Below are 25,237 nucleotides of genomic sequence, written 5' to 3'. Positions count from 1 at the left end.
CGACATATCCAACAACATTTGGAACTCTGAGTTTGAGAAACAGAGTAGAAAAACAAGATGAAACTCCGGCAGATTAGAGCAAACCAAAAAACTTGAATATTTCAAACAAGACAGTACTGATACAAAACAACCGAGAAATTAAACGACCAGCTTACTTGAGTCATTAAACTCTGTCATCTGAAGAAACCCTAAATATTTATCCCCCGAGAAAATCTATGGACACAAATCATTTAAACAGATACTCTTGCAAAATCTGGTCCAGATTGGAAAACTTGAATAAGTACAATCTCCAGAGACTTTGAGCTTTGAGTTAGGGTTCATAAGCCGAAATTAAGACTGTCGGATCCGTAACCCTAAAGTCCTAAACCTAATAACCAAGTGCGCAACAGTCAGATACTACCAAGCAGGAAAAAAGAAAAGGAAAAGAAGACAGACAAAGTTCGATTATGATCAGCTTCAATTCAGACAAGAAAAAAAAAGGAAATAAATAAAACAGAAACTTGAAATACAGAGTTAGTGTTGAAAATGGATATGTTGAGGACGTTTCGGAGAGAAATTAAGAAAATGAAGGAAGAAACATGAAGCATTTATCACCTGCTTCATTGCCTTATTCTCCTTCAAACAGCAAATCAAATTTCCAAATTAATTAATTAATTATAGATATATTGTACTTGATTTACTGCTTGTACTTCTGTAACTTTCCATGGCCAAACCGATGATCCGACGGATTATAGGAGTCAACAACAATGGAGAGGAATACGACGTCGTTGTTTCCAGGTATCCGTACATATTCAGCCTTTATCCCACTTGATTCCTACTTCTTAGACATTTGGCAACAAGATGGGGTCCCACTTAAATACCAATATATATATTTTTTATGGAAATAAATACTTTGAGAAGCAGCACTCATTATGCAATTTTATAGCGAGCCAAAAGATTAAAAAAAAGGGGTGCTTATCTGCTGGACATAGCTTTGAAATAGAGGATGAGATCATAATGTGCCAATTTCTTGTTTAGTATTATAAAATTGAATAACCCGTATTGCCCAATGGTACCTTAGTTAGAAGTGGTAATTTGATCAGATCTGTGAATCCAAAAGGACTGTTGATCGAGAGGTTTAGATTAATTTTATGTAAACTTGACAATTTTATAATACACTACATGATGATTAAAATGGTAGCCAAATTCGTATAAAATTTTAATAAAAATAAAAAGTATGTTATATTGAACATCAACAAAAATTATGATAATAATTTTTATATTTTATACACATTAAACATGATATAAACAAATATAAATATATAATTTATTAAATCTAATTTTAAAATTTGGATAAATAAATCAACTGAATTTGAACACTCTCACTTTTAATCATTTTAGCTTCAAGACATTTTGAATAAAAAAAAAATGAAGATCAATTCATCAGTAACAGGTTTTATTTTGATTAATGTTTTTTCAGCTTAAATGGGAATCCATCCAATTCCAGCGTGTAAACAAGCATGAGGTGTTGCAGGTTTAAAGATTCAACTTCCAAGTCTCAAGTGCTTATTAAATAGGAAAATTATCGGTGTTTTATGATTTTGATGGGAAAATTAAAGCACCTGACAGTGACGGCGCTATCGGTGAAAACCCAAGTTGCTTAGCAATTTCCAGACATCTGTATGGCTTTGCTGCAAAGTGGAGCAGCACCTCAGCATCTATGTCCAATATGTGATCCTTTCGTATTATTTTTCTTTGTTATTATTCTCTAGTAATAAAAGAACAAAAGATCCTTAATTGGTATCCATGATTGCTACAACAACATTGATTAGCCAGTTACAATACATACATATAAAAATCTTGAGTCCCACAGGTCATCTCTATATCAGTAAAAGGGGCGAGTTGACTCAAAATCCATACGAACTCGCACACCAGAATGCAAGAGCAAAATCGTGGGTACCTTGATGTGTAGAAAGATTTGTCTCATTTCAACACACTGCAGCAGAGATTAGTGGATTAAGTTCAGCACTTAGAGCAGGTTGAGTTGGAAAATGCAGTAAAAGACATTGTAGCCGATCTCAAATAGTTTGCAATGATTTTAATTGAGTTTACTGTTGCTGTATATGAGAAGCAACTAAGCAAATATATTAGCAACCATATAAACGATGATGTTTCATTTCCGTACATGCTCAAAGCTGATGTGCAACAATTTTCAGAATGCAAAACAGAAATACACAAATACTCAATGTTTTATGGTATATGATTCAAGTAAATTTAGGAAACTTACTTGTATAAATACGTGGCGATTCCAACAATTATACATAAGAGGATAATATCAATACAGAAGTTGCGACTTGACCTCAACTGAAAAAATCAAAATACACGTAGTGGAAATTAGGGAACATATAGAGCAGCTTGCATCCAAAATCAAAATATGAAAGACAATCTAATTTACCTGGTTAACAGTATCCTTAAGTCTCGCATTTGTGCTTTTCAGATCAGAGGCTGCCCTATCTACCTGGAAGATGTCAAAACAGTGTCAATAATGAACTCCTAATCTGTAGAAACTTTCAGATGAAAAAAGAGATTGTTCCATCGTTATTTTTTTACCTCACACAAACCAAACATCAATAACTAGTTACAAATTTCCGGATTAAAAAAAAAGACAATGCAACTCACTGCCAGAAAGTGTTTTTCATATGTAAATTGCCAGGCTACTAGCAAGTGATATCATTGCTTGACATTCCAAGTGTAGTACGCAAGTAGAGTGTTAAACTCTTACTTCCACTAATCAGGTTCAATCACCGGCAGCATAAAAAATAAAAAAGATATCATAACCTGACTTTATTGGTCCCTGCTCTCTCTCTCTAAGATTATAGAGTTAGCAATTAAAAGGCATCAGATATAACTTTAATTTTCCAGAATACCATCAGCTAACTATCAGATAAATTGTCCATGTCCATCACTAGTAAAGAAGGATAACCAGAGGCAGATAACTCTACTTGCGTAGGATCACCTTCTCATCTATTTCATCCATCATTGGCACTTGTCTGTCAAATTCCTGCCACAAGGAAGAATAAGTATTTTTAAAACAAGAATAATCAAAACAACTAGCATAATATATGGTTGTTTAATATGATTTATACCACAAGTAAATAGACAATATCACACAAACTAACCTCATTCATATCATGAGCCATGTTTTTCAAGGTATCCAAACCTTCAGCTATAACCTCCAAACCTTGATCCTGAATAAAAAAGAATATTGATCTTAAATATAACAATTTAAGTTCAGGAAGATGAATTAACATAATCCCCCAAACATCACCACGATTTGCATTACAAATAATGACAGAACAGCGAGACAGTGTATTGGAATAGCAACCAAAGCAAAGCTGAAAATCTCACAGCAATAATAAGGCAAAAAACAACAAGAAGAAAGTAATTACTACCTGTTTCATTCTGCGCATTTCATACTCTTGCCTGAAGCGGTCAGACTCTTCAGTTTGTTGGAAGTACTCACTTTCAAAACCACCATCTGATTCCATCGAATTAACCAAATTAAAACGTTTGATCATTGATAGGTCTCTTGATATAACAATAATCCAATAAATAAATGATTATTACCTGAAGATGAGTCAATTTTAATTGCAGGATAAGAAGTTGAAGTCGCCCAACCACCAGTTCTTTGCTTAGCTGCAGTTGTTGATCCATCTGGTATTGCTTCAATCCTATCTTTCAGTGAAGAAACCAAATCGTTTCGAGCCTCAAGCTCTTCTCTTGAAAGCCCCTTTACCTATACCCCCAAAGATTAATACTACCAGTTAACAAATAGCAATTTTGAGAACTAATCAAGCTAAAAAACAAATTCTTTTAAATAAATAGAGAAAAATTTTTTAAAAAGAAAGACCTTTTTGAGAGCGAGTCGTTGTAATTTGGGGAGTTCTTCAAGCAATCGAGCTTTTGTTCTCCGAATTTCCGCATTCATTGCAACCGCCGTAGCCCTGTTCTTTTCCGTAGCAGCAGCTTCCGATTTCTACGGGGTTTTTTTTTATTTGAAAAAACAAAATTGGAAAATTTTTGTTTAACAGTGAGAAAACAAAAAGGAAGAAACTTTAACATTATATCAAAAACCCTACAAAAGGGAGAGGAAGAAGAGTTAAACCTGGAGAACAGCATCGAGTTCAGACTCAACGACGCCATAAAGGTGAGCGAAAGCGTCATCGCCGGTGACGTTAGCCTCTTTTTGCTTATCGATGTCGTACTTTTCGTATTTCTTGCAAATCGCGTCGACCCTCGTGATCAAGTCTATCACCGTCATCTCCTTCTTTCTCTAAAAACTACGCCGTTTCTTGCTTTCTCTGGAAGTTCCTTTTACTTTCCCCGCAGAGATTCTGTTTCTTCGATTTTTGTTTCTGGAACATTGAACACTAACTAGGTCGGAGACAGTGAGAGTCAAAAGAAAATGGAAGAGGGAAACGAATGTTTCCGTTGGATTCTTGCCAGCTGGAATTTAATCGGGTCTTACGGTTCATGAAATGAACTCAGTTGCAGAAGATTCCATCTCCGTCACCCAGGAGCAGACCGGCACGCAAAGTTAAAGTTCCAAGCGTTACATGTTCGGTTAAAATATTAAAATTTCCACTTTCACATTAATTCAGATTTATTTTCTTTCTCTTTACAAAAATAAATATAATCCCCTTAAATTTCCGTTAGTGTTTCATTTGAAACTTAACTCAAATACTCACGTGTAAGAGTACATTCAATTGAACTTGAGTTGATATAGTATTAAATTTAAATATAATTTTAAAATTAAAATTCAAATCTTAATTTGAATTTGATTAAATTTTATATTTTTAGTTCGAACTTAACTCGAGATAAAAATTAAATTATTTGAATTCATTCGATTATGCTAGTTTAATATATAAAAATAAGCTCAATTTTATATTCGATAAAAGTTTGATTATGTGTACTCGAGTTTGATTTGAATTTGAGATATTTTATCAATTAAAATAATTAAAATATATTAAAATATAAAAAATTAATTAAACTTGCGAGTAACTTGAATGGAGTATAAGAATACTCGAATTTAATTCGATCAATAAATTAAGTTACTTAAATTCGAATTTGACCCAATAATAATCGAATCAAATTTGAATTTTATTCAAATTAAATCTGAATAATTTATGTGTGCTAATGTCTCATTTACACTTTTATTCATATAAATCATTTTTTCATAATTATTTTTATTAAAATATTTAACATTAATCTATATCATTTATAAAATATAATATTTAATAAATTTAAAATTTAAAACTTATTTTTTTTCAAATTATGATTTATAATAAATAGAAGTAAATATGATAATAAAAGTGAAGGGATGTCACAAGAATTTATTTTTTCTTTCTTTAAAGATTAGGGCTTTTGAATAAAGCAAGAAAAAGGAAAAAAATAGTTTGAAAGCAAAGGCAACCCATTAAAATAGGGTTAAGAATTAAGATCTCATCAAATTGTTTCTAATAAAATAAGGTTGGTTAGCTAGCAAAACAAAATTCCAAAAAAAATCTAATCTCTGTTTGGTTTGAGTATTTAGTTCCATCTTAAATTTGCATTCTCCTTAGTTAAATGCTCCCGGCTTTCCACAACGAAGAGAAATCACCAAACAGTTCCTTTGAACCAGGTGGGGCGCTTTCTACACATTCGTATTGCTCGAGCGTGGCCTTGTTTTCTATCTCCTTTGCTTAAATTGACTCTCACTACGACAGCACTCACTATTACAATATATAGCCATTAAAAGAACAATGTCCACTGAATTAAGGACTTGCAAAACAGTCTCCAAATAGAGTTTTTAATGCCTTTTAATCACCACTAAACCAAAAAGCTTATGCTTTTAACTCCTTTATTTATAAATGACCTCTTTTATCACTATTATTTTTTTTGGTTCCCTCTAAGAATCACCCAAAAAATGGCAGAAAATTCGATTCTTAGCTCGTTTTCTAGCTTGATTCTAAGTCTTTTCACTCTCTTTTCTTGTTTGTTTGGGCACTGTGATTCATTTGAGGAACTTGGTGGATACGACACTTTCACTATATCAAGCTTCAAATACCCAGAAACCCAGATCAGACCTTTTGATATGCGTTATATAAGAGGTAACGTAAAACTAATTTTATGCTCTTTTTGATTATTCATTTGTCATTTTGGGTCAATTAACTGTGTTTTTTCTTAATGATTTAATGATGGACTACTCTGATTAATGGGTAGTTGTCAAAATTTTAACTTTACTAACAAATGGGTGAAATAGTTTCATGTGATTGGATTGTTTTTTCTGTTTGGTGCAGGTATTTTCTAGTTCTATTAATTTCAATTTAAACTTTCTATGTTTTTTTAATCTTAATTGTCTATTTCAATGATGAAAGCAAGATATTAAAATTTTTCCTAGTCAATTTGATTGTTGGTTTAACTTTTTTCCTTTCAACTCTAGTATTACATCATATGTACTTGTAAAACTGTTTCAGCGGACTAAGTTAAATTAGTTATAGAGACATGGTTTAGAACTATCGAGTTTGAAGATGTTTCTTTCAGTCTTGATGATTATTAGATTGCTTCCCTTTCATGGAAAGCTACTTCAGTGCTGTTCTTCAGGAAGTGTCATTTCCACCAACTTGTATGCAAGAGAGAAGAAAATATTAAATATTTCGTGCTAATTTTGGTCAAGAATGTTGTTAATTGGAAAATTGAACTGTTCAAAAAACATGGTGATGAAATAGATTGTATTACTGTTTGAATTATTTTGCTATGTAATGTCTCACTGGGTTTACAATTTTCCTTGTCTCAGTTGATTTACCACCATGGTTCTCTTCAATGTCAATAGCATTGAAGTCAAGTGTCGACCTTGTAAGTATGCTTGACCAAGTTAATTAGGGTTTTAGGTTTATCGGCTTTTGAATCATGCTGGTTGTTGAATTTCTTTTGTTTGTTCTTACTACATTTCTACTCTTTTATTGACGCAAATCATTAAAAAATTTTCTACACTTGTTTAATCACTGATTTCTGGAGTTCAAACATTTGGTAGTTTTCCTAATCACTCTTGCTTATCTGTTTTGCTCATGCTTCAAACTGCTTGCAGGATATGAAAAGCATTGAAAAAGTTCCTAAAAGTGTGCTGCCGATGATATGCTTCAGAGATGGCAGCCTTCCATTGCCAGATGCCTCAAACACATCATTAAAATGTATCCCACAAACAAACATAAAATAATATTTTCTTCTTTCAATTATTGACTTAATGAACCCAAATGAATCTAGCAGTTTTAAGAGATTTTATCTTGTTGCAGCACTAGTTTCTCTAGCTAGTGGATCTTTTGAAGGAATACAATTACTTCAAAATACAGAGCAGTGCTATCCTGTACCAAGAAATCTTACAATGAAGTTGACGAATGAGCAGGTTTGCTATTATATTTTATGTGGAAGAAATGTCTTTCCTTGTGTTCTTAAAAATTCCAGATTCTTGTTTAATTTGTTTAACTGAATTCTTAGGAAACTATTGCACCACATCATTCATTTGGCATATTTTAACCCAAAATTATGGGTGTGAGGTGGGTGGGGTAAAATGTTTAGTTTGGTAGACGGATTACTCCACAACTTCCTTATATTTTCTTTTATATGGTTTTTAGAAATTCAATTGTTGTCAATGTAACTTAAAAATCTGTGGTTCAGATATCTGCAAGGGTTTTGTATTTTGGTCTTTTCAACGGTGTTGGGCCTACAAGAACACAGTCGAAGATGGTAAGATTACTAGCTCCATTATTTTGCACCTATTCACCACTTGCTCCATTTTGTGTAGTGCTTCTATGCAGTTCTCTCCCATTTCATGTTGTTAAGCATTTTACTGGTTGATCATTTACAACTGTGTTGTGTAATTCACTTCAGAGGAAAATAACTGGGTTTCCTCTACACCTGGAATCCTTTGCCCAAAAGGCAAATAAAGATGCTTGTAAACCTCTAAAGAACCATATATAAAACTATGTTTGATGGATGGATATTCTAATGGTAAGATCTGCTTGACAAAAACTTGTTAGTTGGTTATTATAAGGAAATATCCAGACTGGTTTGTGATGCCATATAACAAGTTTTCTTAGCAAAAAGAATACTTTGCTTGCATTTAAGCCGGTGGAAATCTGCTGTAGGAAACCCTCGAATTCTTGTTTGAAGAATGTTTGCTTTTGCTCCTATTCATCTCATTCTTGTTAAGTTTTCTTGTTCTTCCATGTCAGCATATCCTCTTTCAGTAAAGGTTTTGGTACATTTGTTCCAGACATTCAACTAGAAATTGAATTTAAAGCTACTGCTCTGGATTGCAGATTGTTCGAGGCCCCGCTTACTCCTTTGCAGCCAATATTAGCGTGGAAGGATGTATAACCTCAACGATGCAGGGACAGTATTGCAACCAAACTGTTGAACTGCTTTCATGTGGTCTATCTGGCAATAGTTCTGGAAATAGTTCAGTATCTGGGTTCTTCAATCAAAGCATGGTTTCTTGCAGGAACAATTTTGAGACCTCATGCCATGGAGATGGAGAAATGAAAATATACTCCTTAGAGATACTACGAATAGCTGAATTCTTAACCATTTCAGCAGAAAATGTAAGGTTAAGACCTCTGAATATCACTGGGAATAGTAGTGGAATTGACTTAATATGCTTTGCTCGTTATGGTGCTATGCCTTCAGCTACTTTACATGATTATTCTGGGAACTTAAATAAATCCCCTTTGGTTATTTACTCCCCAAAGGTTGGTCGCTGGTATATTTCTATTCTAGCCTTTAATCTTTCAAAGGAAATTGGTGGGTCCCAAAGTAATGTTTCAAAAGTTTGCTATTCCCTGGAACTGCAAGAGCTTGAATGTCCTTTGGGGAAGGCTGGGCCAAACTGTTCATCCGAAAGATACATGCTTCAGGTGAGCGTTGTCAACAAATATGTTATATGTATTCTCTGTATTCACTTCTTTATAAATTTCATTGATTCATTTTATTTTGCATTATGCTTGGTGTTTTTAATGTTTTAGTTTTATATTTTGATGCTATTATGAAATTATCTGCCTATGTGAAATTCAATATATTAAGTACACATTCAAATTTGTGAGGATAAAGTAGAAATCAAGTTTAGAAAAGAAAAAGAGATAAATGATTTACTTGCTTGTTGGTGGTGACAAAGAAACAGACACAAAATTAAGGATGAGAAGATGACTGTATGAATTTCATTTGCGGGTGACTGGACACCATATCTTGACAATCTTATCCAAAGGACTGAGAGGGTGAAATTTTACCAACTGATTCTCAGCCTTAAATACTGAGGATTATTAAAAGATGTAATCATTTTGAAGCATAGAGGGGCCAAATTTTGGTTTGGAAATTTTACCTTCTAAGTGTTCACTTAGACATCGAGTGATGGGATGCAACCATAGATTTCTGATTTCCATTTTAGTTTTATTATTTTTGTTAATTAGATTAATGAACAGTTTTTTTCCTGCATTATCTTTTCTTTCTGTTGATGCTTAAAGAAACTCATTCGCAGGAGTAAGTTATTGACAAGCTGAGAATGGTTGTCTGCAGACGGTTCTCAGGAAAGATTCCACCCCTTTTGAATCCTATTATTTGCCATATGGTGAGAAAGTGAGGTCAGATGCTGCCAATTTTCTTCTTGAGCCCCTTTTAAGCAACTACTCATTTGGAGGAGGACTGGATACCTGGACTTATTTTCTTCTGGACGTTCCTCGTGGTGCAGCTGGCGGAAATCTCCATGTGCGGCTGATGTCAGATAGAAAGATAAATTATGAAATATATGCTAGAAATGGTGGATTGCCATCACTTGTTAACTGGGACTATTATTATGTAAACAAGACAAGCAGCAGTCATGGCTCCATGTTTTTTGTATTGTACAATTCAAGTGAAGAAAAGGTCGACTTTTACGTCTTATATGTTAGGGAAGGAATCTGGAATATTGCATTAAGGCATCTAAACAACACTGCTGGCACTTCCAATGGCCAGACTACAATGTCTATTTCACTTGAAAGATGTCCAAAAAGGTGCTCCTATCATGGTGATTGCCGATCTGCTCTTGATGCAAGTGGATTAACATCATACAGGTATTATATTTTTCGGCCATCTACATCTTTTTTATATTATTTTTATCTAATTTATTTTTACAAATATTTTGATAGCTAGATCTAATTGCATGTAATTCCTTGTTTAATGATGGGATGAATGTCTAAAGTGCTTTTCTCGTTTCCTTGTAACTGTATTATTTTCTGTTTCTCAGCTTTTGCGCCTGTGATCGGAACCATGGAGGTTTTGACTGTAGCATTGAGATTGTATCACATCAAGGTAAATGCTTTTTAGGAGTTGAATGCAAAAATATGGCTGCCATCCCTGCCACTTCTTTTCATCAACATTGTTGTTCATGGTTCCAAAGTAGCTATTTATTCTTTCTTTCCAGGCTGTGACTAGTTCAGAAAAATATTTAGTAATGCAGGGTTTTTTCTTTTTACCCTTTTTTTTTGGGGGGGGGGGGGGGGGGGGGATTGGTGGTGCAGAAGAGGGGATGGATTGGCAAGTCTGTAATCATTGGCTTAGTCTATGACGAACCTAAGTTTATGATCAGGAGCCATAGCCTTCAAGTTGAGGTCTCTAATAGGTACTCCAATCCCTGAGTCAAGAATGTCAAAAAATTGCTTACACTTTTAGACGGCTCTTGTACTCTTTTGCTTAAGAAGAGGTTTGTTTGTATTGGAAATGAATTCCAGGACTTGGTATTATGTAATGCTATAAATTCAAATTTAGCCAATCCTGTACTTGGAAACTGATGCAGGACACATATGGCAATCAATTGCTCTAATCGCATCAAATGGCGTAGCTGTGCTTCCTGCTTTTTGGGCTCTCCGGCAGAAGGTAAAGCTCCATTTATTCATGGGCTCACTTGCAGATGATTCAGATTTCTTATGAAAATAGTGCTAACCTTTTGTGATGAAACATTAGAGGTTTCTCAAAATTTCAAACCATGTCATGGCATGCCTAACAATTAATTGAAAGGGTTATTACTATTCCAAAAAATTCTGACATGGTCAAGTATTTTGAAGATATTTGTGATATCTACCAACTTTTGAGTGGTGAAGGAACATTAAGCATTGGAATTGAGCTATGCTAATTATCCAACATGAACTTTATAACTCATTCTTTGAGATCCGTATTTAGTCCAAAACTTAGTTGTTTATATGCAGGCATTTGCAGAATGGGTGATCTACACAGCGAGTGGAATTTCAAGTGGATTATATCATGCATGTGATGTGGGCACCTGGTGTGCATTATCATTTGGTGTCTTACAGGTATATGTTGGTATAATTTTTTTTCCTATGAAGGATGACATTATTCATCATGACAAACTTGGAAAAGGCATAGTGGAAGTACATTATAAAAAAATGAATTGAACTTAAATAAGCATGCAGCACCTCCATTTGCGTTTCATTGTTGTTAAAGTGCTCTATCATATTTTCGGTTACTAGTTTGAACTAATATTGAATAGTATATTGGGAAATGTTTCAGTTTATGGACTTTTGGCTCTCTTTCATGGCTGTAGTGAGCACTTTTGTATACCTCACTACAATTGCTGAAGTTTATAAAAGGACAATCCACACGGTTGTGGTTATCCTTACTGCCCTGATGGCCAAAACTAAGGCAACCAGGTATAAGGATCTGGTAGCATTTGTGTTCATTTGAATTTATGACCCTGTTCTAACAGATATGGAAGGTGCTTGACCAAGCTAAGTTGTGCAGGTCATCCAACATTATTCTTGTGATGGCAATTGGGGCACTAGGTCTTCTTGTTGGGTTGTTGATAGAGTTCTCTACCAAGTATAGGTCACTTTCCTTTTCAATGAATTTATGTTTAAATGGGCTTGAGAGGTGAGATTCTCTTCTGTACCATCATGAAACACCATGCATAATTTTTTTTTTGGGCTCCTAATGCAAATAAAATGTATACTCAGGATTTTATACGTTAGCACACAAACTGCCTTTAGTTATTAGTAAATAGTACCATGAAAGTTAAATCTTTTGTTTCTTTTCATTTTTGAATTATTGTGCTGCTCAAGGGACATTATTGGCATTATTGTGACTTAGCATCTAACATTTAAGTTCATGATTTCACCTGAAAGCTAATATTCTAAGATACACAAGAAACCATGCTTTGTCATTTGATAATGCATTGGTATTTACTGGATGAACTATTAAACTTTCTCTTCCAAGAAAGAAGCACAGCCTGGTTGATAGATGGACTAACAATACCCGAAGATAATGCTTTAGTATTTACTGGATGAACTATTAAACATTCTCTTCCAAGAAAGCTGAGTATGTATTTTACCTGCAGATGGCGGATCAGAGAATGGCTGCAGAATCTTTTAAAGACAATATTGAAACGATTTCGTTGGGGTTTTGTGCTTGCTGGTTTTACTGCACTGGCCATGGCAGCAATAAGCCGGAAACTGGAAAACAGTCAAAACTACTGGATTTGGCACAGGTTAGATTTCTCACTCCTTTTTGGTGTATAAAATTGTTTTGATCTACCTTCTCTCTCATGTTTGATTGTAAAATTTTCATGCAGTATTTGGCATGTCACCATATATTTATCTTCTTTCTTCTTCCTCTGTTCAAAAGTAATTACCATAAATAGTGGTGACGAAACACCCATGGATGGAAACTATCAGTTAACTCGGCAAGATTCTCTCTCAAGAGGTGCATAGGAAAGTTCAAATAAGGAAATAAGCTGTTGTCAAGACGTGCATTGAAAAAATTTCATCTGCCAGAGTGGTTCCTACAACCAAAACAAGACTTGACCACTTCAATAGCTTTTTTGTAAAATTTGCTCGTTTATCACCTTTTCCAGGAGTATGTTTTCTTTTTGTGAATATGTATATACACCAATAGGTGGTAGGAAAAGAACTGAGGCAGGATAAAAATCAGGATAGAAATGTGACTCAAAACCTTTTAGTCTTCAGGGGTATTAGAGCAGAAATTGAGGATAAAGGTGCAGGTGTTTCCATCATGTAACTGTAAAAAATAATTTATAAATATGATAATTTAAGTACTTTAGATTTTATAATCTTGCGAGCTTGTTTGCAGCATGAATATGTGATTATTACAACATTTCTCGAGTACTAAACATATTCCAGTCAAAATGTAGGCAAAAAAAAAAAAAAATTTATGAAAGCGTTATTGAGCAAACAGGTGTCCTACCCAGTTCACAACAAACCTTTTTGATGATGGTGGGAAAAGAGGGGATACATCAATGGAAACGAATTAAAAGCAAGGAATGATTAATTGGAACGTATACCGGTTCATATAAATTTTTAGATCAAATAATTTCTGTATGTCTAATATGTTCTTGTACCAGTGTTAGTTTGTTCTTGGTTCACAGCTTGAGATAATGTATGATCCAAGACCTGTGCAACCTGTTTCTTGTCTTTTATACAGTACAGATTGACTTTGTTTTTTAAAACTACTTTTATCGCCCTTTTCATTCTGCTTCATTACGTTCCATCTCTTTGAATCTTGACGCAACTCTTTGATTTTGCATAAACAATGGAATTTGGAGGTGGGTTTAAAATTAACTTTAATATGAAAAAAAAAAAAAGTCCATGCCTAAGTTTGGCAGTATCAGACCATTTTTTCAAACCACCAGGAAAACTAATGGCTCCATCAAAAGTAAAAGCAGCTAGGTCTCTCCCCATTGTTAAATTTTCAACTTGCAAACCATTTTCATAACTCTGTTTTCTATCCCATGAAAATGACAGCATTTAATCTGTGGCTTGAACTGATGTATGTTTATTCTTTGATTATCTCCAGAAAACAACTCGATTTGAAATTCAAAACCTCACCTTCGATTCATACAGCTTCAACATTGAAAAAATTATCCTACTAGTACCAACAACGACCAGCAAGGAGCATTGGTGGGGCAGTAAAAAGTGGGATCCAAAGCATTCACAACTTTCTAAATTTTATAAAGTCTCATCGTTTAAGGAAAAGGAAATTACATAGTTACAATCAATTCAAGAAGAATGCTTCAATTTTCATGCTAATTAATTGTATATTAAACCAGAATTATTACTAATCTTTTCCAAGTATTACATATTTGTGGCCTACACATGGACTGCTTTATGTATTGGGAAGCAGTGGTGGAGTGGATTAAATTTAAAACAGAAGAGAAAAGTCAAATTATACCAAAAGAAACCAAAAAGGTCAAAAGAGTACTGCAGTATTCAATTTATAAAATTTTAGGCCAATCTGATTGCAACACATTCTCTCAGGTTTGTGGTCCTTTGCTTTCCTTTCATCCTCATGCAAGAACTGTAGAGCTCCTCTTTTCTGTTCTTTTTTCACAAATTTTAGTAAAAGACAATATAATAAAGTTTAAACAATTAAATTTTGTTTGGTTTTGACAACCCTTGTTGAAAACAGAGGACCCCGTGAGTGGACTTCAGCACATTTGTCTGCCACAAAAATCACTCTCTTCTTAGACTTTTCCATCACCTGCTTTTACAAAAATGGCCTCCTCCTACTTGAATTAATCAATTTTGATGCAGCAGAATGGACAGAGGAATTTGCATGTTAATGGAGTAGTAAGAATTTGGAGAGTACTAATACCGTAATTTCTTGAATAATTCCGAATGGTTGTGTCCGTGAATGGCAGCTTATTCAGATTTCTATAAGAATCCACTCTGTTTCTCTCGCTTTCACTTGAATAGCACTTATGCAGGGCATGCTTCGTTTGCTTCAACAGTTACGCAGATTCCACGTTTCCATGTCACCTAACAAGAAGAAACTCACTTCCCGTCAAACCAATAGTCCAAACCAAACCAAAACCGAAACCAAAAACAAAACACCCTCTCTCCACCAAACTAAAATCTCAAACTCTGATTGAGATGTTTTTCCGTTCTTTCATGTCTTCTCTTGCGTTCTTTCTTTTCCTTCTACTCCTTTCATTTTGCACCCACCATGCAATCTTTGTCACCAAATCTCCACCGAATGAGCCTTTCCTGGAATCCCGCATGGACGGTTCTTCCAAATTCCCCGTTTCGCATAAAGAAACATTCAAAATCCATTCCAAAGCCAGGAAATTGGAGTCCACCAATGTTATCATCAGAGGAAACGCAACCGTTCATAGTTTTAACCGTACCTTCGAGCTCGGTTTCTTTAGCACAAATGGGGAATCCAATTGGTATTTAGGAATCTGGTACTCTTCTGTTCCTACTCAAATCCGCGTTTGGGTTGCCAATCGTGAAAAACCCATCAAAAATATCACCCAATCTTCACTAGAAATCACTGAGACAGGACAGTTAGCGGTAAAGGAGTCGGCATATTCAGTCGTTTGGCAGAGCACAAACACGGAGAAAGCAAAAAAGTTCGATCTTTTAGAGAGTGGAAACCTGGTGCTGTATTCATCAGAAGGTTCAAAAATATGGCAAAGCTTTGATCATCCAACGGATACGTGGCTTCCAGGGATGAACGTCACCGCCCAGCGATCTTTAACCTCCTGGAAGAGCTTGTTTGACCCATCTCCAGGACATTTCTCTTTAAGGCTAAATCCGCAAGAGTTCAACGAGTTTGAGCTAGTTTACAATTCAACCGAAGTGTATTGGTCCACCGGGAACTGGACGGGGACAGCTTTCGCCAATGTGCCACAAATGACAATCCGTTATATTTACAAGTTCCATTTCTCTGACCCTTACTTGCCGACAGCGTCGTTTTGGTACACAGAAAGAGCGCTGGATAACGGATTGGAGCCGCCTTTGACAAGGTTTCAGGTTGATGTCAACGGCCAGCTGAAGCAATTCACGTGGTCGCCGCAGACAGAGTATTGGAACATGTTTTGGTCAGAACCGGAGGATAAGTGCAAAGTTTACGGTTTGTGCGGTTCTTTTGGATCTTGTGTAAGTACAGCTTTAAAACCTTGTGTTTGTCTTAATGGCTTCAGGCCTGTGGATGATGAGGGTTGGAACTCTGGGGATTTTACCAGTGGTTGTAGACGAGAAACTGACGATTTTTGCGAGGATAATGATGGATTTGAGGAGGTAGGTGATGTAGGATTTGATGGAAGGACTACGGTGTCGTTCCAAGCTAGTAGGAGTTCTTGTGAGAAGTCTTGTCTGAGTAAATGTTCTTGTATTGGGTTGTATCATAATGGGAGGACTAATCTGTGTAAGAATGTGTATGGGTCTTTGTTGAATTTGAGAAATTTGAGCTCTGATGGTATGAATGAAAATGTCTTTTATATTAGGGTGCCAAGAGAAGGAATTGGGAAGAAAAATGTGTCTAAAACCATGGTTTTGGTTGGTAGCATTGTTGGGTCTATTGCAGTACTTGCGTTCGTGGGGTTGATTTTGTTGGTTTTGAGAAAGAGAAGAGAGAACAAGAAGGGGAGGGATGAAGATGGTGTTTTCCCAGGGTTGAATCTCAAGGTATTCACTTACAAAGAGCTTAATAGTGTGACTCGAGGGTTTTCAGAGAAACTGGGGCATGGTGGATTTGGTGCGGTCTTTCGAGGTGAGTTATCAGATTCTACTCCTGTTGCTGTTAAACGCCTTGAAAGGCCAGGGAGTGGTGAGAAAGAGTTCCGGGCAGAGGTGTGCACAATTGGCAACATACAACATGTCAATCTTGTGAGACTCAGAGGGTTTTGCTCTGAGAATTCTCATAGATTACTAGTTTATGATTACATGCCCAATGGTCCTCTGAGTGCATACTTACGCCGAGATTGTCCTCATTTGTGCTGGGATGTTAGGGTCCGGGTGGCGGTTGGCACTGCAAGAGGCATAGCATATTTACACGAGGAATGTAGGGACTGCATCATTCATTGTGATATCAAACCCGAAAACATTCTCTTGGATAGTGATTACATGGCAAAGGTATCAGATTTTGGATTAGCAAAGCTTGTTGGCAGGGATTTTAGCAGGGTATTAGCCACAATGAGGGGTACTTGGGGCTATGTTGCCCCAGAATGGATATCTGGTTTGGCAATTACACCAAAAGCCGATGTTTATAGTTATGGGATGACATTGTTGGAATTAATCGGTGGCCGCAGAAATGTGGAGGCATCACAATCTGCAGGAGATGCCAATGCATTTGGTGAGGGAGCAAACGGGGAAAAGTGGTTTTTCCCTCCATGGGCAGCACGCCAAATAATTGAGGGCAATGTGGCTGCAATTGTGGACGGTAGACTTGGTGTTTCATATAATCTTGAGGAGGCTGAGCGTCTTGGTTTAGTAGCAATCTGGTGCATACAAGATGAAGAGGAAATGAGGCCTACGATGGGGATGGTAGTAAAGATGTTAGAGGGAGTGGTGGAAGTGGCCATTCCTCCACCACCCAAACTGATACAGGCACTAGTTGCTGGCGAGTCTTATCGTGGGGTTAGAATGGATTCTGGTATGTCTACAGCTGGTGGATGCTCAGACTATAAAGTTGGATTTTCGAGTGCTGGTTCACGGTCATCTCTTGGTAACTTCTCTTCCCCAGTGGATGAGAATTTGGAGTTCTAATTGACAAGATTATTGATGATAACTGACTAAAGTTGAATACAAAGTCATTATCTCTGTTTCCATATCTTCCAAAATTTTTATATTAGCCTTCTTTTCTCTGTCTGCTTTCGTATGTTAAAAATGTACGAGATGCTAGAGATCATGCAGATGTAAATAGAGTTGATGCTTCTGAAAGTTTTGCTTCCATGGAATTTCAAAATGATATGAAAATGAACTACATTCAAAAGCCCAATCATGTGTATGTATATATAAAAGCATTCAGGCCAACTGCCAGTTGAATGATAATTGAAGTTCTAGTTCTTGTTACATGAAATGATTGCTATATGTGTTGATAAACGATTAAGCCATGCCAAGAATCAGAAAAAGGTAAATGACGGCCCTCAATTAGAAAGCCAATTTTGTTAGATGAATCTCTAATTTCAACTTTGGTTAAGTAGTTCAATCTGCTCAGTTTGTTTAAAACACGCTTCATTTCTCGTAAAAGGGTTGGCAGGGTGTCTGGGGTCATTGGGTTATGATTACGATTTTGACATTCCTCAACGGTAGATACGAAGGATAATGCCACACCATCATTTTTTTTTTTTTATTGCAAAAGAGGTTAGTGTCCTTATAGGGGATGGCGGGGTCGAATTCACATTTACATAATCTTAACCACTGGATTAAGAAGAGAAAGTAAATGCCCCACCATCATTATTTCAACGAAAAAGGCTCTTGCAGCTCCACTTGCTTCAGCTTTTCACCGCACTGTGGCGCACTTGGATTGTGAAGAGTCATGGTCTCCTTTTTTGACGCTTTTCTAGTAGGAAAAGAACAAAAAACTACAACCCTTTGCAATTCTTTTATACCTCAAAAACTTTAGGCGCTCGTGGTTGATATCTCTGGAGAAATTTTGACAATGTTGACATGTAGTTGGATTCAGTTCATCTTCCTTCAGCACCAGTTTTTTGGTCTGAACCCAAAAAACACTCTTGAGCTAGCCCACACGTTTAAGTCGTCCAACCAGAAACTTTTAGATATGAAAAATTATCCATGGGAGATAAAGTTAGAGGGGACCATCCATAAATGATCATGTTATAAACATATGATTCGGAAGAAAAAAATCCTGAACCCGAATCAAGATGTCCCATCAAAGGGAATTCAGTTCATCCATGTCACCACGTGAGTTGTGACAACTTTATTATATGGACTGCGTAGGACCAGATCCGGAACCCTTCGAGCAACAGAAAGTAACCGTATTAACTGTAAACAAACAAATTGAATAATGCTTGTCCTAAGGCTTGAGAGGCTAAGACTCAGTCAACTCCCTCCCTCCCTCCCTCCCTGATGTTTGAAGCTGATTTGTTTCCATGGTCATCCTAGTTTATAGCCAAAATCGACCATCTGCTAAAACCCCTTGTGTACACTTCCAAAAAAATAAAAAACCAGATATATAAATTTAAATGAAAAAAAGGAGAAGTATTGATTTTCCTTCAAATTGACTCACTGGAATTCAGGAAATAAAACAAAAAAGCAGAACAATCAAAAGGGTGCATTAAAAGTGTGCCAAAATTGCGAATACTAAAGAGTATGAGCTGCAAAATGCAGAGGGGAAAATCAATCCATCCTCTGCTGAATCATCACCTACAAAGCAACTTATGGAGAACAAACTGGACAGTACATCACCACCATTGGCCTCCTCCTTGGAAGCTGTCGAACTCCACCCTGCACCTTCAAGTTTAATTAGTGATGAAGGAGATTATCCTCCTATAAAAAGTTTTACAGATGCAAAAAAAATATGTTCTATTGAGTCGTCCAAGCTATGGGCAATTGCTACTCCTATTGCATTCAATATTTGGTGCAATTATGGAATTAACTCGTTCACCAATATCTTCGTTGGCCATATTGGAGATGTCGAGCTTTCAGCTGTTGCCATTGCTTTATCTGTCGTTGCAAATTTCTCTTTTGGCTTCATGGTTAGCTTCTCTAACAGAATAGGGGTTTTTTTTTTCCTCCTTCATTTATTTGGTGCAAGCAAATTAATGTGCTTGCGTTCAATGAAAAAGCTGTCAAATTTAGCAAATGTTGCAAGATTCTTGGCTATCAATCTTAACACTGTTCAATTTACTGCAGCTTGGAATGGCGAGTGCACTAGAGACGTTATGTGGACAGGCATTTGGTGCAGGACAAATAAAATTACTTGGTGTATACATGCAGCGATCATGGATAATCCTATTCGGAGCCTGCTTTGCCTTGTTACCTCTCTACTTGTATGCCACACCAATCCTAAAACTCCTTGGACAAGAGCCTGATATTGCAGACCTTGCTGGAGAGTTCACCATGCAAGTTATACCGCAAATGTTCTCGTTAGCTATCAATTTTCCAACCCAAAAGTTCCTACAGGCACAGAGCAAGGTTGGAGTCTTAGCTTGGATAGGTTTTGTGGCCTTAATGGAACATATTGTGATAGTTTATCTCTTTGTTAATGTGTTCAAGTGGGGCACTGTCGGTGCTGCTGCGGCTTATGACATCTCGGCTTGGACGATTGCAATGGCTCAAGTTATCTATATAGTAGGTTGGTGCAAGGATGGTTGGAAGGGATTGTCTTGGGTAGCCTTTAAGGATCTTTGGGGTTTTGTCAAACTTTCTATAGCTTCAGCCGTGATGCTTTGCTTAGAGATTTGGTATTTCATGACTATAATCGTTCTCACTGGTCACCTTGAAGATCCCATCATTGCAGTTGGGTCTCTTTCTATCTGGTCAGATCACAATCACTAGTCTGAATCTCTCTATTCTGCTCCTTTTTTTTTTTTCATGGTTTTTAATTGAGTTTAATCCAATTGAGTGTTTCAGCATGAACATCAACGGCTGGGAAGGCATGTTATTTATAGGAATAAACGCAGCTATAAGGTAATCAAAAGGGGGTGAAAGTCAATTTTCTTCTGTATTATTATGATTCTTTTTTTTCTTTTTTGGGGTTTTTTTTTATTACCCTTTGGAGTACTGATGTTGATGTTGGTTGCTTTTTCAGTGTTAGAGTCTCCAATGAGCTTGGATCAGGACATCCTAGAGCCGCAAAATATTCTGTCTTTGTCACGGTTGTACAGTCTCTTCTTATAGGAATAGTTTCTGCAGTCATTATCGTGGCAACTAGAAACAAATTTGCTGTCATCTTTACAGATAGTAAAGAGATGCAAAAGGCCGTGGCTAGTTTAGCTCATCTTCTTGGCATAACCATGGTGCTAAATAGTGTGCAGCCAGTTATCTCAGGTGAGCAATTGACCCCACTTCAAGGGAAAACAAATTGGAGCATTTGAAAGTTTCCAAGCATGGGATTTTTGAAATAATGGTGTACCGTCATTGCAGGTGTTGCTGTCGGAGGAGGTTGGCAAGCCTTGGTAGCTTACATAAACTTGTTCTGTTATTACATTATTGGTCTCCCGCTTGGATTTGTTCTTGGTTATCCAATCAAATTAGGAGTGGAGGTGAAGTATCATATTCTATGTTTGGTTTTTTTTTTTTTTTTTTTTTTTTTAATCTGATTTCGACATTTTTTATGTTTTTAGATTATAATTATTTTATATAAAAAAAAATGTTAACGATTTATTTGATATTATAAAATTTTTCACATAATATTATACATCGATCTTAGAGAATAATGAACTGCTTAATATTGCTGAAACTTAGGCTGCAAATGAAGAAATCAACATGAAAATAACCCACATTTCTTCTTTTTTTTTTTCTTTTTTTCCCCTTTATTATCTAATACCATTAATTGGGTCTCACTGCTGCAGGGAATTTGGGTTGGCATGATTTTTGGGACATTCTTGCAGACATTAATCCTCTTGTATATTATCTATAAAACCAACTGGAACTCAGAGGTGGGACATTCTTGCAAACATTAATGACATTTACGAGCTTATACAACAACAATAAATTAAATCTTATATCTTATAATTTTAAAGTCGATTACATTAAATGTCAAAAAAATTATGTTAAATCATAATTTTAAATTTTTTTGTATTACCCATTTTTATTAACAATATTTTTTTATGGATTTTTTTAACTCTCATATCATTTTTTAATACTGAAATTTATGAGTTTATAAAATTTAAAAATAGGATTGATCAAATTTCCCTTTTTTTAACCATTGAGAATGTTTATTACAGGTCGAACAGGCATCTGAAAGAATGCGACAATGGGGAGGAGAGCTTGGCGACGATCATGGATCTAATGTTACCAAGTAAACCTGGACTTGATTTGGACAATTTTTGTACACTTTTAGAAATGCCTAGTTTCACATTTTTTTTTATCTTTGTTTTAGAGCTAAGTAAAAATTGTTTTACCTTAATTCATTTAAAAATATAAATTAAAACAAAAAATCATCATTTATTCATAATCCATAATGACCAGTCTTCGTACCAAAGTTCAAAATTTCATAAAGAACCGCCTCAAAGAATTTGCGGGACCCACCGCCACTCTGTGGATTTTGATATTATATATTCAACCCCGATATCTTTTGATGAATTGCATGTTGGACCCTGGTTACGTCTTTCTGTAATTTTGTTTTGAGCCCTGGACATTTATAAATTTATTGGTGTTGAATTCTAGTTCTAATTTTATTTGGGAATTTGTGAATGAATTATGAAAGGCTCGCCCTTTTTGACCTTTTGTAGTAAAGTTCAAATCTATGACCCTTCTTTTTGTTTTAATCTGGAAATATGTACACTCACTCTATGGGTGGAAGAAAAAAAATGAAAAAATTTTGTTTGAAGATAAATTTTTTTGTAAATTTTTAAGGAAAAATGGGTATTTTAAAGAAAAATAAGTATTTTTTAAAACATATTATATAAAAATTTGAAAGCATGCACAAAAAAAAAAATTAAAAGCCATGAATATTTTATTTTACTATCTGATATGTGATTTTTTTTATCTTATTTAATTGAGTTAATACCATTTAATTCGTAACAATAAACTTATAAATAGTACAAATATATAATATTTTTTAATAAAATATAAGATTAATATATTATTTAGATCTTGAGCTATATCACCTTAGTAATTAGGTACCCATATTTCATTTTTGTCAAATGTTTTGACTCGCACATTAATTCTATTAATAATAACAAGTAGATGTATCCAAAAAACAATCATTAATATCATGAAACGTGATATATTTTATTGGTTAATATTTATCACATCAACGTTTTAATTAATGGTAATAGTTGATTATGTAAAATGTTTGACAAAATAAAAAATTCATATACCTAATCATAAATATTTTTATAAGTATTAAATCCTTAAAATAATATAATTTAAGTATCAACTTACATATTAACCCTAAAATATATTACAATCCACGATTTTAAATAAATTCTTAATATTTGAGAGTTGAAATGTTTATAAGTGTATAAATCTGAAGGTCTAATAAACTTTCAAGTTTGAACACCTTATTTTAAGATATTGAGTTGTCCTCAGTTTTTTAATTTAATAATTAAGGAGCTTTTAAGAAAATATAAAAATTTTAATTTTGAATCACTAACCTTTCCCTTTTTCATACGGGCTATGTTGATCATGTGCAAAAAATATATATATTGAGTTGAGTTTAAGATAATAATAAAAAAGCTTAATCAACGTTTATTGGTTTGAGTGATAATAAATTTAATTTTTTTTTAAATAAATATTCGATTTTGAATATTGTAAATGAAAAAAATATGTTTCGAGAGAATTTACCCATTTTATAAGGTTTAACTTGACTTGATTTTAAAATAATCGAGATTCAAAATGATTATCGAACATCAAAAGATCTCAAACAAAAAAAATAAAAAAGCTTGATAGAATTTCAAACCAGTTTTAAATAAAAAATTTTAAGAGCTGCATCAATATGAAAAATTATTTTAATAAACATATCAAATAACTCTTCTTCATCTTATTATTAATATTGTTACTTTTGTGTATAGCATATAAAATACCCAAAATTATTAACAAGCTAGAATATGGATTTTCAAGCCCAAATAAAAAACTTTGCGAACATCCCTAATTGGAAGGAGAAAAAAAAAAAACAATGTCTTACCCATTTAATTTTGGAAAATTTCATAATATTTGTTAAAGGTTATTGGAAATCACACTTTTTTACAATAAAATGGAAAATCATTATAAGTATTTTTTTTTTTTCAAGACATATTTCATCGACCATAAAAAGGTCGAATGAACCATTTGATAGGTTTTTTTTTTTTATTATTTTTATTTCCTGAACTACTATTGGACCCATCCGAACCCACAAATTATAGTAACTTACCTTATATTTATTTTCCGAAAAGACATTATACCTCAAAATTTAATAACTTTCTCGATGTAACATAAGTGTTATATAAATTGAACTTAAATTGATAATTTTTTTTTTTTGTATATATGGATCATTGATGACAAATAAACATATCTATGGGTCCAATGGGCCATTAAACTCAGACGTTTGGATATGATTTTTCAATTTCAAATTCAATTTAATAAAAAAATTATTTATTTTTAAAATTTTTCATATGTATACATTTTTTTAGAAGCATTTAAATTAGTCAATAACATCCAAAACTATACAAAAACAATTCATGAATAAAGTGGTTCAGTCCAACTCACAGACCTAATCTATTTTAAGTGGGTAAAAATTTTTATTCAAATCCAAATAGGATTGTTGTTGGTTTATTTCTTAGTAGAATAATAATTAATATTAACTATAATGAGAAATTATTTGATATATTGACAATAAAATTTTTTAGTTATATAAGTGGAGTTAAATAATAACAAATGTCCATTTGTTTTTTAAATTAATTTTTTTTAAATATATAAATTACATGTGTTATTATTTTGATCTCGCTTATAGAATTAAAAAACTTTACTGTCAATATATCAAATAATTTTTTAATTATAAATATATAACTAGCTAGTTTTTTTTTACATGTGTCATGCATGGTATTTTTCATTATATTTTTTATAATTTAAAATTTTAATTTATATTAATTTTTATATTTTATGTATATAAACAAATATATTTGTAATCATTTATAAATTGTAATTTAAAATTATAGAAACAGTCTATTTATAAATTATTATGAAAAAATCAAAATAAATATTATGAAAGTTTTGAATTATGAAAATAAAATTACATACAAATCTCAAAGAGAAAGTCGATTTCTTATTCATAGTCACATATACTCTTAAAATATATATTATTTTAGTACGAAAACTAAGATTTACATATGTAATATATCCTAAAATACTTTCTTATATTTGATTTTAAAACTTTATCATGCCAAAATTTTGTGGCAAAAATCTAATTACTCTATCTTTTATAAAGAATAAAATATTGATTGTGAGAAAAAAATTATAAATATATATTTGATAATTATTTAATTTTAAAATTAAGATAAAATAAGTTAGTATAATTTTAAATTTAGATATGTGTGTAATTTTAAATTAAAATAAAATATATTTTTTATTTTAAATCATACAAAAATAATAGCAAAAAATTTGATAAATAACAATAATTTAACCACAAACTTATTTAAATTTATGTGAATATTGATATAGACTGTATTTTTTTTATGGTTTCTAAGATTTAATGATTTAATCTTTAAAAATAATTTAAAATTTATATTTAATATACATGGATAAAAGCGAGGTATGTTATATGTTTTTTCATGTTT

General features: G+C 33.8%; 4 protein-coding genes across 9 annotated transcripts; 3 read left to right on the top strand and 1 right to left on the bottom strand.

Moving 5' to 3' along the window:
- Positions 1 to 1,698: 1,698 nt before the first annotated feature.
- Positions 1,699 to 4,585, bottom strand: LOC111313315 (syntaxin-71-like). Of its 5 annotated transcripts, XM_089752853.1 has the most exons (9): positions 4,145 to 4,583; positions 3,890 to 4,015; positions 3,607 to 3,775; positions 3,432 to 3,517; positions 3,159 to 3,227; positions 2,996 to 3,040; positions 2,435 to 2,497; positions 2,267 to 2,343; positions 1,699 to 1,975 (listed from the first exon to the last, which is right to left on the bottom strand). In XM_089752853.1, exons 1-9 carry the CDS (start codon positions 4,298 to 4,300, stop codon positions 1,963 to 1,965), a joined length of 804 nt encoding a protein of 267 aa, XP_089608979.1. In that variant the 5' UTR covers positions 4,301 to 4,583; the 3' UTR covers positions 1,699 to 1,962. The 5 variants fall into 5 exon arrangements, 2 of the variants coding, with proteins under 2 accessions (XP_089608979.1, XP_089608980.1); XM_089752854.1 differs by lacking the exon at positions 1,699 to 1,975 and having other exon boundaries at positions 2,263 to 2,343; positions 4,145 to 4,585; XR_002692996.2 differs by lacking the exon at positions 1,699 to 1,975 and having other exon boundaries at positions 2,274 to 2,343; positions 2,818 to 3,040.
- A 1,167-nt stretch (positions 4,586 to 5,752) lies between these two features.
- LOC111313878 (uncharacterized) lies at positions 5,753 to 13,126 on the top strand. 2 transcript variants are annotated; one of them, XM_022914723.2, is made up of 14 exons: positions 5,753 to 6,128; positions 6,815 to 6,873; positions 7,106 to 7,208; positions 7,311 to 7,420; positions 7,693 to 7,761; positions 8,337 to 8,930; positions 9,586 to 10,118; positions 10,292 to 10,356; positions 10,841 to 10,920; positions 11,250 to 11,354; positions 11,572 to 11,711; positions 11,803 to 11,931; positions 12,395 to 12,544; positions 12,629 to 13,126. In XM_022914723.2, exons 1-14 carry the CDS (start codon positions 5,864 to 5,866, stop codon positions 12,765 to 12,767), a joined length of 2,541 nt encoding a protein of 846 aa, XP_022770458.2. In that variant the 5' UTR covers positions 5,753 to 5,863; the 3' UTR covers positions 12,768 to 13,126. The 2 variants fall into 2 exon arrangements, with proteins under 2 accessions (XP_022770458.2, XP_022770460.1); XM_022914725.2 differs by lacking the exons at positions 5,753 to 6,128; positions 6,815 to 6,873; positions 7,106 to 7,208; positions 7,311 to 7,420 and adding an exon at positions 7,428 to 7,571 and having other exon boundaries at positions 12,629 to 12,899.
- A 750-nt stretch (positions 13,127 to 13,876) lies between these two features.
- Positions 13,877 to 17,625, top strand: LOC111313314 (G-type lectin S-receptor-like serine/threonine-protein kinase SD2-2). The gene has a single exon (XM_022913981.2). The coding sequence runs from the start codon at positions 14,946 to 14,948 to the stop codon at positions 17,559 to 17,561; it is 2,616 nt and encodes an 871-aa protein (XP_022769716.1). The 5' UTR covers positions 13,877 to 14,945; the 3' UTR covers positions 17,562 to 17,625.
- A 1,916-nt stretch (positions 17,626 to 19,541) lies between these two features.
- LOC111313025 (protein DETOXIFICATION 34-like) lies at positions 19,542 to 21,934 on the top strand. Its single transcript, XM_022913776.2, has 6 exons — positions 19,542 to 20,296; positions 20,391 to 20,447; positions 20,569 to 20,807; positions 20,904 to 21,022; positions 21,332 to 21,418; positions 21,707 to 21,934. Exons 1-6 carry the CDS (start codon positions 19,620 to 19,622, stop codon positions 21,782 to 21,784), a joined length of 1,257 nt encoding a protein of 418 aa, XP_022769511.2. The 5' UTR covers positions 19,542 to 19,619; the 3' UTR covers positions 21,785 to 21,934.
- Positions 21,935 to 25,237: the final 3,303 nt, after the last annotated feature.

Source organism: Durio zibethinus, chromosome 23 (assembly GCF_047325235.1).
Source record: "Durio zibethinus cultivar Kanyao isolate XHJ-2024 chromosome 23, ASM4732523v1, whole genome shotgun sequence".
Classification (NCBI taxonomy): domain Eukaryota; kingdom Viridiplantae; phylum Streptophyta; class Magnoliopsida; order Malvales; family Malvaceae; genus Durio; species Durio zibethinus.
This window is presented reverse-complemented; position numbering and strand designations above follow the sequence as displayed.

What these genes read in the sequence shown, in the direction of transcription:
- LOC111313878 (XM_022914723.2), top strand. Translation starts at nt 5,864, where the DNA reads ATGCTTTTAACTCCTTTATTTATAAATGACCTCTTTTATCACTATTAT. An exon ending in GCCAAAACTAAGGCAACCAG is followed by an intron (nt 11,712 to 11,802) that starts GTATAAGGATCT and finishes TAAGTTGTGCAG; the next exon opens with GTCATCCAACATTATTCTTG. An exon ending in TGTTTAAATGGGCTTGAGAG is followed by an intron (nt 11,932 to 12,394) that starts GTGAGATTCTCT and finishes TTTTACCTGCAG; the next exon opens with ATGGCGGATCAGAGAATGGC.
- LOC111313315 (XM_089752853.1), bottom strand. Translation starts at nt 4,300, where the DNA reads ATGACGGTGATAGACTTGATCACGAGGGTCGACGCGATTTGCAAGAAA. An exon ending in TGGCTCATGATATGAATGAG is followed by an intron (nt 3,041 to 3,158) that starts GTTAGTTTGTGT and finishes TCCTTGTGGCAG; the next exon opens with GAATTTGACAGACAAGTGCC. An exon ending in TGGATGAAATAGATGAGAAG is followed by an intron (nt 2,498 to 2,995) that starts GTGATCCTACGC and finishes GACATCTTCCAG; the next exon opens with GTAGATAGGGCAGCCTCTGA.
- LOC111313025 (XM_022913776.2), top strand. Translation starts at nt 19,620, where the DNA reads ATGTTGCAAGATTCTTGGCTATCAATCTTAACACTGTTCAATTTACTG. An exon ending in GTTGGGTCTCTTTCTATCTG is followed by an intron (nt 20,297 to 20,390) that starts GTCAGATCACAA and finishes TGAGTGTTTCAG; the next exon opens with CATGAACATCAACGGCTGGG. An exon ending in GGAATAAACGCAGCTATAAG is followed by an intron (nt 20,448 to 20,568) that starts GTAATCAAAAGG and finishes TTGCTTTTTCAG; the next exon opens with TGTTAGAGTCTCCAATGAGC.
- LOC111313314 (XM_022913981.2), top strand. Translation starts at nt 14,946, where the DNA reads ATGTTTTTCCGTTCTTTCATGTCTTCTCTTGCGTTCTTTCTTTTCCTT.